Here is a 14,172-nt window from a genome sequence, read left to right on the forward strand (position 1 = left end):
AAACCTTTCCCCAATCGACGACAATTCCATAATACAAATAGCAGCCAGGTGGGACCAACTGAGGCTTTAAAAAATAAGCCCCAAAGTCATCAATCCTGTGTATCCACTACCTTTTTACAGAGCAGATTGTGGGGCAACTACTGGGCCAAATTCCCTTCTCCTCAAGTGGCTGTGGGGAAGAGAGCATAGGAAAGATGACCCTGGTTTATCCTGTATCTAGACAGGTCGCTCTAGGCTTCTTTCATGGCTGGATTGCGAGCTTCTCGGGGCCTGGGAAAGTGTTTTACTAATTTTTTCCTGTCTTCAAAGGCTAGCACAGACACAAAGTAAGCAGTGAATCTGTAGAATGGGACTAAAATCAACTGTCATGCTTTGTTTGCTTCTGTGCTATCAAAATGGCTTTGGGGAAGTCCCTGATCAAAACCTGCCTATAGGGAACCACTCTCAGCAAAAGTGAGAATAAAAAATTTGAAGATAAAATTATTTTATCATCTAATTCATTTAACCGATTATTGTCTTTAAGGGAGAGTCAACACAAATTCAACTATATAATCATATAGACTACTCCTTTAAAAATTATCAGCAAATCCTCTAACTGAATTCAGACATAATTGTCCCATCATCTGAATTTATTTTTATGAATATGATATCTCTTGGTTTGCTTATTTTTTCATCAGCAGTACAAGAGATTAATTTTATTACACTGTATCAAGATTAAGATTTATTTTATATTAGTATTTATATTGAAAGACATTATAATATATAGACATATAGTCACCTAATATCATTGAATGACAGAGGGGATAATACTAGAATGATTTTAACCTTTTCATGTCCTATTACCATGGTTACTTTTTTAAATCAAAGCACCAGAGATGAGAGCACAGATACTATCATAATCTCTTTAGATAAAATCTTTTGCTTAGCACAGATCACTTACAGCTTCTTCGTGTTCCAGATAGGAACAAACACACACAAACGAAAATCCAGCACAAATTCTCCTTTTGATATGACACACACATTAGTATTAGAAAAAATAATTGGATGAAATAGTTTCTCCAGATTCACAGAATTGACATGAAGTAACTGCTCTTGACTTTAGCTATAAGTTCATTTCTTCCCAGAAGCAATGTTAGCAAATTCCACTCTTAGGCAACAGCTAGACCAACCAATAAGATTACACTATTATTGATTCGTAACAGTGACAACAGGGACAGAAGCATTTTGTTATACTGGACATTTAATGATTTACTGGCTCAACCTAAGTAAACCTGTAATGCTGGGTAGTTTCCTTTACCTTGGCCAGATGAGAGTTGATCCATTTTGTGAAAGTTCGTTTTTGTACTATCTCTTGCTCATCTAGAAAGAAAAAGAAATCTGGTTAAATAATGTAATATTTCATGAAGTTGTATAATGAGAAAAAGTCCTATTTACACAAATCTGGAAGGAATCGTGAAATCGTTTTCTCATTCATTTTACCAATTATTGTCTTGAAGGGAAAAGTCAAAAAAAGTCGATCTATACAATCATATAGACTATTCCTTTAAAAAATTATCTGCGAATGCTTTAAAATTTGCCATATGTTAGCCCTATGTTTACCTTCATCCACTTACTTAAAATTCACTGATGACTTATACTTCAAAAAAGCTGTTAAAAATAAAAATTCACCAAGACCACTAAGTGCTGAATTTTATGCTAAGTGCAAAAGAATACAGAGGGCTGAATAGGGCAAGGTCCCTGCTATAAAATATCTCAAGGTGGAAATGGACTATTTCCACCTCTAGGTATTTTATAATGGAATATAGCATTCCATTGCTATATTCATAGCAAGGGCTATGAATAGCAGAGTGTTACACAGTAATGCAGTAAGAGAGAGCCATATACATGAAGCACTAAAGGAACTTCACCCAGATGGGAATGTGGTGACTACACCCTGGAGTGACCTCCAAAAATTCCCACCACATGGAATCCCCATTTTTGTATCGGCAGAATGTGGGTAGAACCTGTGACTTGTGTCTAGCCAATAGGATATGACAAAGGTGATGAGACGTCACACTTGTGATCATGTTACTGTATGATACTCCAGCTTAGCTGACTGGAGTGAGAGATTCTCCTGCTTGCCTAGAAGAAGCAACCAGCCAGGTTGTGAAGTTCCTTTGGAGAGGGTCAATGGCAAGGAACTAGAGGCTTCCTTCAGGAGTGAAGTGCAATCTCAGTGAACAGCCAGTAAGACACCAGGCCCTTGTCAAACAGTCACAGGGAATGAATTCTGCTAACATTGTGACAGAGCCCAAAAGTGGATTCTTCCACAGTTAGGCCTTCAGATAAGACTGAAATCCAGCTGATGCCTTAGTTATAGCCTTGTGAGACCCTGAACAGATAACGCAGCTAAGCTTTGCATGGACTCCTGACATGCAAACATTTGGAGATAATAAATGATTTTTGCTTTAAACTTCAAGGTTTGTGGTACTTTGTTAAGTAACAGGAGGAACTAATATAGAAAGGAAAAGAGGTAGGGTTTGGGTAGGCTTTAATTAGAGGTATAAAGAGATAAAAATGATGTTGGTAGTTTGACAGGAACAGCGTTGAGTCTGTAGATCACTTTGGGCAGTATGGCTTTTTTAACAATATTGATTCTTCTCATCCATAAGCATGGGATGCTTTTCCATTTGTTTGTATCATCTATGATCTCTTTCAGCAGTGTTTTATGGTTCTTCTGGTAGAGATCTTTCACCTCTTTAGTTAGATGTATTCCAAAGTATTTTATTGAGTGTGTGTGACTATTGTAAATGGGGTTGCATCCTTGATTTGGCTCTCACATTACAAGTTGTTGGTGTATAGAAATGCCACCAAATTTTGTACATCGATTTTGTATCCTGGGAGGGGGGTGTGGGTTGAAAAACTACCTATTGGGTAATATGCTGACTAACCAGGTGACAAGATCATTCATACACAAAACTCAGCGACACACAATTTACCCATGTAACAAACCTACACATGTAACCCCTGCACCTAAAATAAAAGTTAAAAAAAAAAAAGAGGAAAGCCACAGAGAAGTAGTTTAATACCTTCAAAAGAAGAAGTGAATTTTATCCACCCCACCAGCATATCCCGAGTATCAGCTGTTCACAAACTAGTAAACACTGTGTTGTGGGGGACATAAACAAGAATTAATTTCAATCCCTCGCCTTTTGAGGGATGATACTCAAATCTCTGTCTCTGACCTTATCTGTGCTTCAGCCCAGACTATTTGCTTGTCTACTAGAATGTAAAGCCCAGGAGGACAGCAACTCGGTTCCCAATGCCTACGAGTATGACCAATAAGAATGAATGAGTGAAGAAAATAAATACAAAGCCTTTTAATTTGGAGAAATTTTGAATCTATCTGCAAAATTGACAGAATCCATTACCTCTAATATATTTTAACATGCTCTTTAATTTTCAAGTGTATAAAAAAAACAAATCAGTATAAAAATAAGCAGCACTTCCTATATACCAGGCACTGACATTTAGATAAATCAATTACTTTATATTTTAATTATCGTTTGTCATTATATATTACATATAATATTATATATGTATTAATCCATTAATTCTTGTCACAGATCTATGAGCAGGAACTATTATAATGCCCATTTTACATACAAAACTGTCAAGACACTGAACTACCAAGGTCATCCAGCAGCAGAGCCATGTTGTAGACTACAGAAATCTAGTAGTATACTATGCCATTATACTGTCACTCAAGGGTAGCATAAAAATTACCACATTCATCTATCAAATATTAATCTCATGAAAATTATAAATTTATAGTTCAAATTTTTTGACCTGAGAATCTTTAGGTTGTATAAATAAAGTTAGGTAGCAGCAAAATGATCTTAACTAATCAAGGTAGGTTTGATGGAATTTGGAAGTTTATAATGCATAAAATCCAATTCAAAATCTAAAATAGACACAGTTAAATTATATGTAAATTGTTTACACTCAACTTGAGATTATACATTCTTTTATAAACATCACACAATACCACTGTTTAAAAATGTTAATATAAGTTGGCATAATATGTTAATGTATACTGTCATAAAATTAAATATATAATCTGATGACATATTACTTCATATAAATTGTTATATTTTCACTATTATAACCTTTAATGAAATAATAATAGTATTGTAACAATTTCATCTGATGGTAAATCTCTGAGTTTATAGTTAGACTTCAGCTAAATGGCCTTTTTTAGAATCCTCAAATTATCTTTTTTGTAGCACAGCATATATTTAAATGTTAAATTCTTTACGTGTTTCCTTTTTACTATGGTTGCAAAAACAGATTTTACTAGGTCCTACAATTCACTTTTTGTATTATCAGATGTAGTCAGCTGAATTCTAAGTAAATATTTTTCTGATTTTACTTATTATTTTCCTAAAAGAAAAAAATTGTTTAATTTAATTATTCAGCAAACCCTCATTTTTAATGTAAATCTTGAAAACCTTACTCCCAAGATTTGGTAGTTAAATCTGATACCAACAACATAAAATGTTCAATTTGTGGAAGTAACAGAAACATGCAACGAATGTCTATCAACTTGTGTTAAAAGTTTAACGAACAATAACATTTCTTTTTTTTTTTTTTTTTTTTTTGAGACAGAGTCTCGCTCTGTCGCCCAGGCTGGAGCGCAGTGGCGTGATCTCGGCTCACTGCAAGCTCCGCCTCCCGGGTTCACCCCATTCTCCTGCCTCAGCCTCCCAAGTAGCTGGGACTACAGGCGTCCACCACCACGCCCGGCTAATTTTTTGTATTTTTTAGTAGAGACGGGGTTTCACCATGTTAGCCAGGATGGTCTCAATCTCCTGACCTTGCGATCCACCCACCTCGGCCTCCCAAAGTGCTGGGATTACAGGTATGAGCCACCGCGCCCAGACAACATTTCTTTTTAATGCTGTTGACAGGGAACAAAATGAACCTTCATGACTAGGTCTATAAAGTTCTTAAGTACAGTCATGCACCGCATAATGATTTTTTGGCCAATGACAAACCTCATATATGACAGTAGTGCCATAAGATTATAAACACAACTGAAAAATTCCAGTTGTCTAGTGATGTCCTGCCATTGTAGGGCAACCCATTGCCTTTTCTATATTTAGACATGTTCAGATACACAAAATACTTACTGTGTGCTACAGTTGCTTACAATAGTCAGTACAGTCACATGCTGTACAAGTTTGTAGCCTAGGAGTAATAGGCTATATCATGCAGCCTAGATGTGTAATAGTCTATACCCTCTAGGTTTGCACAAGTACACTCTACCGTGTTCCCACAACAATGAATTCACCTAGAAGACAAATTTCCCAGAATATAACTCCATCATTAAGCTACACATGACTTTATATGTCATTATATTTAAGAAAACAGTTTAAATATATTTAACAAGTAACAACTTTATTAACAATGTTCTGTCTTCAGCTTTTCTGCTTGAGAAGAGTTATGAGAACTCAGACCAATTGCAAAGGCATCGTAAAATGGATGAGATGACAGCAGCATCAGGGTAGAGGAAAGGTGTGGCTGGGGAAGCCACACTACAATTTGGGTGCTGCACAGCTGTGATAGGCTCTGATTTAAGACCAGTTTTTGGTGTGGGTGATTATTACTGGGTAGAATTCGTTCAAATTCTCCTTTTCTCTTACAACCTAAATCGTAATTGGTTCCTAAAGGCCAGATTGTGTAACATTAAAAGCAACAACCACAAACGAGTTCTAAAAAATCTCTGGGTCCTTCATCCTTGAGGCTCTCATTGCTTGTTCTATTTCAAAAGCAGTTGGTGCTACAGACCTCAGGAATTGGAGTCGGCTGAGGCTACATAAACAGCTAGCTCTGGGTAATATTATAGGGTAGTATTCCTCTGTAGAAATGAGTAAAAAAAAAAGGGTTCTGGCTCAGATATTCAATTTCTGTATTTCTTTGCCCATTTTTAGATATTTTCTCAGAGTTTTTCCATTTCAGGACAAGATCATGACACACGACAAATGCAAAAATGAGGCCCAATTTAGCAACTGTGATTCCATTTGACTATTAGGAAACTATCACAACTGATGATAGTTCATGGTTTTCTTCTTGATGAGTTATACTAATAGTCATCTGCGGGTACTGCACAATTGTGATTTACTTCAGGTGACTTAAACACGCACCTGGAAGCACAAAGATCATAATAAAAGGTGGCTTGGGTTATTGTGCAGCCATTGCAATCAATCACAAATAATATATTGTCTAGAAACATGTTAAATATACTTTTAATTTTACCATACACAACAAATGTAGCAACTAATATGTGACATAAAACTGTGTCACAGGGTCCTATGACCACTGACTTTTAAATAGATTTACTAAATTACAAAAATATCAAAATACATGACAATATCCACCTAACAGATGGTATGTTTAAAATTTGGACAATAAATGAAATTAGTATATTTTAATATATTGAATACATTCTTCCATAATAATTTATTTCTGAGCGATATAGCATTTCATGTATCAGTACGTACATAATAATGCATAATGTATTTTCATCAGAATCATAAAATATCATAAAGAGCAAAATAGTAAATGTCTAGAAGTATCCATCTGTAATTAATATCACATTTAATATATATATATATACCAGGAAGAGTCTGGGTGCTGTGGCTCAGCACTTTGAGAGGCCCAGGCAGGAGGATCACTTGAGGTCAAGAGTTTGAGACTAGCCTGGCCAACATGGTGAAAACCTGTCTCTATGAATAATATAAAAATTAGCCAGACATGGTGGTGGGCACCTGTAATCCCAGCTACTCAGGAGGCTAAGACGGGAGAATCACTTGAAAGGCAGAGGTTGGCCGGGTGCAGTGGCTCACGCTTGTAATCCCAGCACCTTGGGAGGCCAAGGTGGGCAGATCACGAGGTCAGGAGATCGAGACCACGGTGAAACCCCATCTCTACTAAAAATACAAAAAAAAATTAGCCGGGCGTGGTGGTGGGCGCCTGTAGTCCCAGCTACTCGGAGAGGCTGAGGCAGGAGAATGGCGTGAACCCGGGAGGTGGAGCTTGCAGTGAGCCGAGATTGCGCCACTGCACTCCAGCCTGGGCAACAGAGCGAGACTCCATCTCAAAAAAAAAAGAAAGGCAGAGGTTGCAGTGAGCCGAGATCACACCACTGCACTCCAGCCTGTGCGACAAAGTAAAACTGTGTCTCAAAAATGAATAAATTAATTAATACTAAGAAGAAAGAAATGCTGTTTACATAATTATATATAGGTAAGCATGAAATTGCAATCTCTGGCAAAATAAATAAATAAATAGTACCATGCATTGATACATTTATAGGAACTTGCAATAGGTTATGATAAACTTTTTTGGGGTTTTTTTTGCAGATTATTATTATGCCCGATAGGTTTCTTTAATAATAATGATAGCTTAAATAAATGTCTTAAGGATTTAAATTATCTAAAAATATAAATGCAAATGTTCATTTAAAACAAATCACATATTTAAAATCACATCATTCCTGGTAGTATCTAATAAAGATTTTTCATCATTTTCATTGCAGGCAAATACACCTCAATAAAATATTGGAATGAAATTGAAAAAATAGACGAATGCAGATTGAATTTCCTCCCACAACCAAATGATGTGACTACAAAGGGGAAAAAAACAGCAAAGGCATATGGTGACAATGTAATGATTATTAATTATGAAACACCATCAAATGACTTGATTTGGGAACAGGATTATATTATCTGGATTGCATATCTACAATTACTAAAATTACCACTAACTTTATTATATATGGGTATGGAATAAAGTATATTGAATAGTCCAACACAAGAAAATGAACAATTTACAGGTGCTTATAACTACTCAATGTTAAGATTTTAAAATTGAATATATAAATGAAAAACATTTACAGGACCAGGCTGTGGCAGATTTCCAAATATGACCATAAATCCTTCCCATCTTGATCAGCACATCCTTTGCAATGTGATTTTATTACCCCTTCTCTTAGGAGGTGGTCTCATTTCCCCAGACCTTGAGTCTGGGCTGGCATTGAGAGCTGCATTGATCAATGATATGACAGAAGTGATTTTAAGTGACATCTGAGGCTGGGCCTTTAAGAGGACTTGAAATTTCACTTTGGCTACACTGGAATTCAACTCTGCTCTCAGACCTCTACACAAGGAAGCTGGTCTAAGATCTTCGGGAATAAGAAGTCACTTGGAGGATAGATTCCAAACCTCAAGAATAAGAAATAAACGTACAAATTGGTGTGATGAAGGTATATTCCTATTTTGGGGGACTGGGAGGCTTTACTTATTTTTTAAAAACTCTGTTGAGGTAAACAGTTAAGCTGTAACATACTTCATTGATTTCCTCACCCTTTTTGGCTCTGTTTTACTATATCCCCTAATTTGTTGGTTGCGCTAATATTTGTAGACAGAGGTCTTTTATTTGCTGCATCATAATGACATTTGTACTACTTTGGCTGGTTTAAGTACAAATGAATGAAACAACCATTTTTCCTTTAGTTGACTTTACCCTGATTTCACCTAGTATTTCAATGAGTAAAAATACAGCTAAAAAAAAAAAAAAAAAAGTCACTTGGAGGAGAACTGAGGTACCTCAGATGGCCGCCAGCAACAGCTGCCTGACACAAGAGTGAGCCGCCCTGGACCTGCCAGTCCAACTGATCCCCCAGATGCATGTAGCCATGTGAATGGGCCCAGGCACAGCTGGCAGAAGGAACACCCAGCCCACTCACAGAAATATGAGAAATCCTAAACTGTTGTTGCTCTATGCCACTAAGATTTGGTGGTGGTTTGTTGCACAGGAAAAGCTAACCAAAACAGAAATTGCTACCAGGAGTGTGGTGTTGCTCTAACAAAAATCTAAGACATATGGTGTTGTCCTTGGGACCAGACAGGGAAAGGAGATTGGAAGGACATGAAGAGCCTATTAGTGGAGGCTGATTGAACAGTGAGGGAACCGCCATTGGAAATTGGAGAAAGAGCCATACATACTTTGTATATTATATATTCTGTCACCTGCAGTAACTTGAACTCATGATTCTGGCCAGGGAGATTTCCTTGCAGAATGCTGAAAGTGTTAATTGACTTCTTTTAGCTGCACATTATAAGGTGTTGGAAGAGAGAGAAATGAGCTCTTTCATTTGCAGGCACAAGGAAAAGGAAACACAGAGGCCTAGGATATGATGGACTGAAAAATAAGATATTTTGTTATTCCTAGTCTTTCCAAAAAAAAGATTTGCAAAGTAAGAAAACGCTTCAGGGTAACAGCAAATCAAAGGTCTGAGTATTGTTGAAAACTCAGAAAGAGTTTGACTTGTTTAAACTCCACATATAAATGATATCACACAGTACCTTTCATTCTGTATCTCACTTATTTAATTTAGCATCATGTCCTTCAGGTTCATTCATGTCATTGCAAATGGTAGGATTTCCTTATTTTTTAATGGAGGAATAATAATCAATTGTATGTGTGTGTCACATTTTCTTTATCTGTCATAATGGATTTGTTAATTAACTTGACTGTGGTATTCATTTCACAATTTATATGTATATCAAATCATCACACTGTACAACTTAAATGTATGTAAGTTGTATTCATCAATTATACCTCAATAAGGCTGGGGAAAAAAGAGAACATTTGGAAAGATTTAAAGTAGTGCCTAGCTGACCTTCTCAACTAGACAAACCAGCTTCTAAGCATCTTAAGGGCACTGCCCACAGCAGCCTCATATGTGTCCAATGTTTGTTTCAAAGTTGAGATTTTGGGAGCACAGAATGCACTACAGACAAGTTTTTAAGAAGCCAGCTTTCACTGAAGGAACAGCACCAATCCAAATGAACAGGAGACTGGAACCACAACTTTGTGTGGCTAGGAAGAAGGCTAAGAAAACTATCAGTTGCAATCTGGAGCCATCTCTTACCAAGATAACAAGGAACATGCCTTGCCCCTGGACGAAAGGAACTGGCCACGTGTGGCTCACTGGATTTCAGAATGGCTGGACCACAATTGCTTCCTTTGTTCAATTCTCTCACTCCTTGGACAGAAGCATCTATTGCAGTGACCCCACTCTTGCCTCATCACTGCATGTTGAAGAAGTGGGGAGCAGGTAACTTCTCTTTTTAGTTTATGGGTCTATGGATTGAGAGAAATTTCACCTGAGGAATCTCATCTCTATCTGGACAAGATACAAATGATGCAACACGGGACTTAGAGCTTGATGCCAAACCCAAGGCTGGAGGAGACTTTTGATACCTTGAGAATGGATGAATGTATTTTCCATGGAGGAAGAAAACAAACAGTAGTGACCAGAGGACAGATTTTAAATTATGGCCACAAAATCCTGTGGTCCAACTATGCATCCTCTTTTGTATGGTGACTTTGTCCTTCTTCCCATCCAGGGGTAGAATCAATTTCCTTTCCCCTTGAATCTGAACTCGTATGGTCTTGCTTTATTTAGTAATGCAGCAGAAATTACTTTATGTCATCTGATTCTAGGCCTTAAGAGGTCATGAAGTTTCTGTTTCAGCTCTCTTGGATCTCCATTCTAAAACCACTGTGCAAAGAAAGCAGTTCATATTAGAAGATGTTTGCATCTGTGGAAGAATTCAGATGTCTCATTTGTTAGCTAGAACTAACTACCAGGCACATGAATGAGGTCACCTTGGATCTTCAAGCTCAGTCATCCCTACAGATGAACTCAGCCACAGATGAACCCAAGTGAAGTCAACAAACTGAGGCCTAAGACTTCAAGGCTGATGTGCCTGATACCTCCTCTCTCCCACATCCATACATACTTGATACAAATTCCTTGTGGGAAGAAAGTGTTTTTCTCAATATCATATTCCTAAAGATCAGCCCCCTGCCTGGTATGTTGTCTTGTATATGTGTCCTTATGAAACCATCCATATTTAACTGAACTAACCAGCAAATCCACATACTGTGAGAAAGGATTAATTGTGATTGGCTTAAGCCACAGAATTTTGGAGTAGTTTGTTACACAGCAAAGGCTAACTCAAATAAAGGCATTTACATGGATGTAGGGGCGGTGAGGGTGGAGGGGTCCTTCTTCTCCTCCCTCACTCTGTTTTCCATAATGAAAAGATTCTAGGCTTACTTGTTTGGGCCTGTCTCCTAGGCTTTTCCTGTTCTAATCAGACAAGTAATGGATTAAAAATTGCAAAGAACAAGGGCAACCAAAGTTACTCTGCATGAGTTCTGACATGGATTGATGGGAAGGGACAGAGGAAAAGAGGAGAGAAAATTAATAGCTATCTACAGCTGTGGGCTTGAGGGAAAAGATGAGTTAAGAGAATTTTTAGGGAGTCTTGCCTGTGTTGAGTCCTCTAATGACTGCTTCAAAATTTTTTTTTCAAGTGAATGTCAGTAAAGACTTACATTGCTCTTAAGACTTTCAGAATTGGAGTTGCACTTCTTTTGTATTTAAAACCAGTGGCTAGATTGAAAGAGCCGAATTTCATTAAAGTTATATTTGCAAAATATAACCATTTCACTTTAAATCTAAGGCAGATGGGATGAAAGGAATATAATTATCTCAGTTCCTAAGTTAGAGTTGCTTAACCTCAGCAATACTGACATTTAGGCAAGATGATTCTTTGTCGTGGGAGGTGGTCTTACGCATTATAGGATGTCTAGCAACGTCATTGGCCTTTACGCATTAGATACTGGTAGTACCCTACACCCTAGTGATATATCTATTTGAAAAGTGACAAAATATAGTAAATCTAAGACTTTTGCCAAAAGGTTATATAGAAATTACACAATTTTTCCAATATGAATTAAAATATCTTATGATGTCTGAAATTATGTCATTCAAATCTGGAAAGTTTGGTCTTATGTGGTGGGAAGGTATAAGTGGGAAAGGGTGTATAGATCTGATAGTGCGTTCAATTTATCTTATAATTCTAAACCTCTAAAAAATATTTTAGAACTATATAAAGCAAAATCTATTTTTTAAAAACAAATATTTTAAAAATCTTAAAATTTACCAAATTTTAATGTATTTGTCACAGTGGTGGCAGTTATACAAGGACACATATATTAGAAAATGTGCTAGGCACTGGGTTGGCTTCTAGGGTGACAACAATGTGGAAATGCTTTCATCTCACGAAGAATTTGTCATCTCATACGTATGGGGGTGTGAGAGAGAGGAGGGGACAGATGCATCAGCCTTGAAGCCTTGGATGGGCCTCAGTTTTGTAACTTTGTAGTAAATAATTTGGTAGCAAAAAATTGACCTGAATTGAGAAAAGGCTATTTATAGTCTTTCATTATTCCACTTAATGTGAAAATTCATACTTTTCTCTGCAGAAATATCAACATCTTTGATTGCAAGGTGCTGCCACAGACTCTGATTGAGAGTGAACCATAATAAACAGTATGTGCACCGTATGACACTTCTAAAATCCAAAAGATTCTGAGTTTGAAGACAAAGCTGGGGTCCTTAGACTTTCAGATAAAGGTTGTGTGAATCATACAGAAGTGCAGGGATGGAGACGTGCACTCGGAGAGTAATAATTACAATAGAGAGAACGAAGCAGTCAATACAATGGGAGGAAAAACAGCACAGCTCATTGTGGCACTTCAAACCTTTTAGCTCTAGATCAAGACACATTTGAATAGTTTCAAGCAGAACTTTTGTGGATTTTTTCCTGACACCTTTTTCTTCCTCTATTTGTGGATACAATGTTGCATAAGACAATAATCGGATAGTGAAGTAATGAAAATACCTTTTACCTTGTATCTCTATAGCACTTGAACTTATTCATGTTTTGTATACATTTCTCATTTGGGTTCTCACAAATAACCTGCCACATACACAGAGAAGATCATTAACTCGGATGTGAACAAGGAAGCTAAAGAATAGTGGGGGTGAGGAAATATGCCAGAAATCTAGAAACTGGAATGAAGGCTGAAGAGTTACAGAATAATGACCAGTATTTAGTAGTCAGTCTCTTACCCTAATCTAATTTTGACAGATCGATTTGCTGATTATTTGATTCACTTATTTAATAAATTCCACTGTGACCCTCACGTATACCAGCCGTTCTGCTGACCAGCTGTGGATGCAATCTGAGAGGATGGGTTTGGTCCCTGAGAGTCCAGCGGGGGAAACAGGAATCAAAAAGAATTACATCACAGTCCAAGTTTTGTAAATGCAAAGAAAAGTTCAGAACAGCGACATGAAATATATTAGTAGATTTTAAAAATATCACTGCTACATGATTAAAGATTATTCTTGTGGAAAACACGAAAGCCTACCCTCCTACTGTTTGCTACAATGGAAGCCAAGGAGAAAATGCTGCCTTCACATCTAAGAGTTTTCCTGCTGAATTACATATAAAGGTACATGTTAATGAAAACATGAAGACAACTGATCTCTTGGATGAAAGGTTATTTCCAATCAGAGAGCACACACAGAAGCCCTGAGAAGGACTTCAAGCTGAGGCTGGACAAACTTGCAACATGTAGCCAGCTCCCTCCTGTAAAATGTGGCGTCTCCTGCTTTTGCAAGAAAGCCACCAGAACTATGAAATATTTTCCTGTTATGAGCTCTTAGCAATACCAGGGCAACAGAAAGACAGGGAGTCTTGAAAAATGTCCTGAAATACTACCTTCATAGAACCACTTTATTTTAACCTGAAACTGTATTCCAATACTAAGAGTTTCAACAATTCAAAATACATTGTTTTGTGTGGAATGGGGAAAAGAGGGGAGAAAAGCTGGTCACAGTGTTCGTATATTTTATGTCCAATATTTAATCTAGACTTTTTAAAAACCCACAGTTCTCTCAAACAAACATGACTGTTCTCAGAGAGTGCTTTCAAAGTTTGGTCGTTGCTTTTCATCAAATTACTGTTCTTCATCTTAAGTAGGTTCAGGATTTTACAATTTTACATTTTCATATTTTGGGATTTTGCATTTCAAATTACTGCTAATATTATTTCTTAGTCTCACCCTGTGATCTAAATATTTCTTCTCTCTCTTTCTCTCTCATAATATATAAATATAAATATTTATATATTTACATATTTATATTATATAGTTATATGTTATTTTGTAAATATCCAAGCACAGATACAATAATTTGACACAATT

At 36.8% G+C, this 14,172-nt stretch overlaps 1 protein-coding gene across 3 annotated transcripts in view; it reads right to left on the reverse strand.

The window, feature by feature from the left end:
• The window catches only part of SYNE1 (spectrin repeat containing nuclear envelope protein 1), a 526,037-nt gene that overhangs the window by 435,486 nt on the left and 76,379 nt on the right, over window positions 1-14,172 (reverse strand). For all 3 annotated transcript variants that reach the window (XM_030809854.1, XM_030809853.1, XM_030809855.1), the window contains exon 3: window positions 1,298-1,359. In XM_030809854.1, the coding sequence (XP_030665714.1) occupies window positions 1,298-1,359 (62 nt within the window). The remainder of the gene's footprint in view (window positions 1-1,297; window positions 1,360-14,172) is intronic.

This window comes from Nomascus leucogenys, chromosome 3 (genome assembly GCF_006542625.1).
Source record: "Nomascus leucogenys isolate Asia chromosome 3, Asia_NLE_v1, whole genome shotgun sequence".
Classification (NCBI taxonomy): Eukaryota; Metazoa; Chordata; class Mammalia; order Primates; family Hylobatidae; genus Nomascus; species Nomascus leucogenys.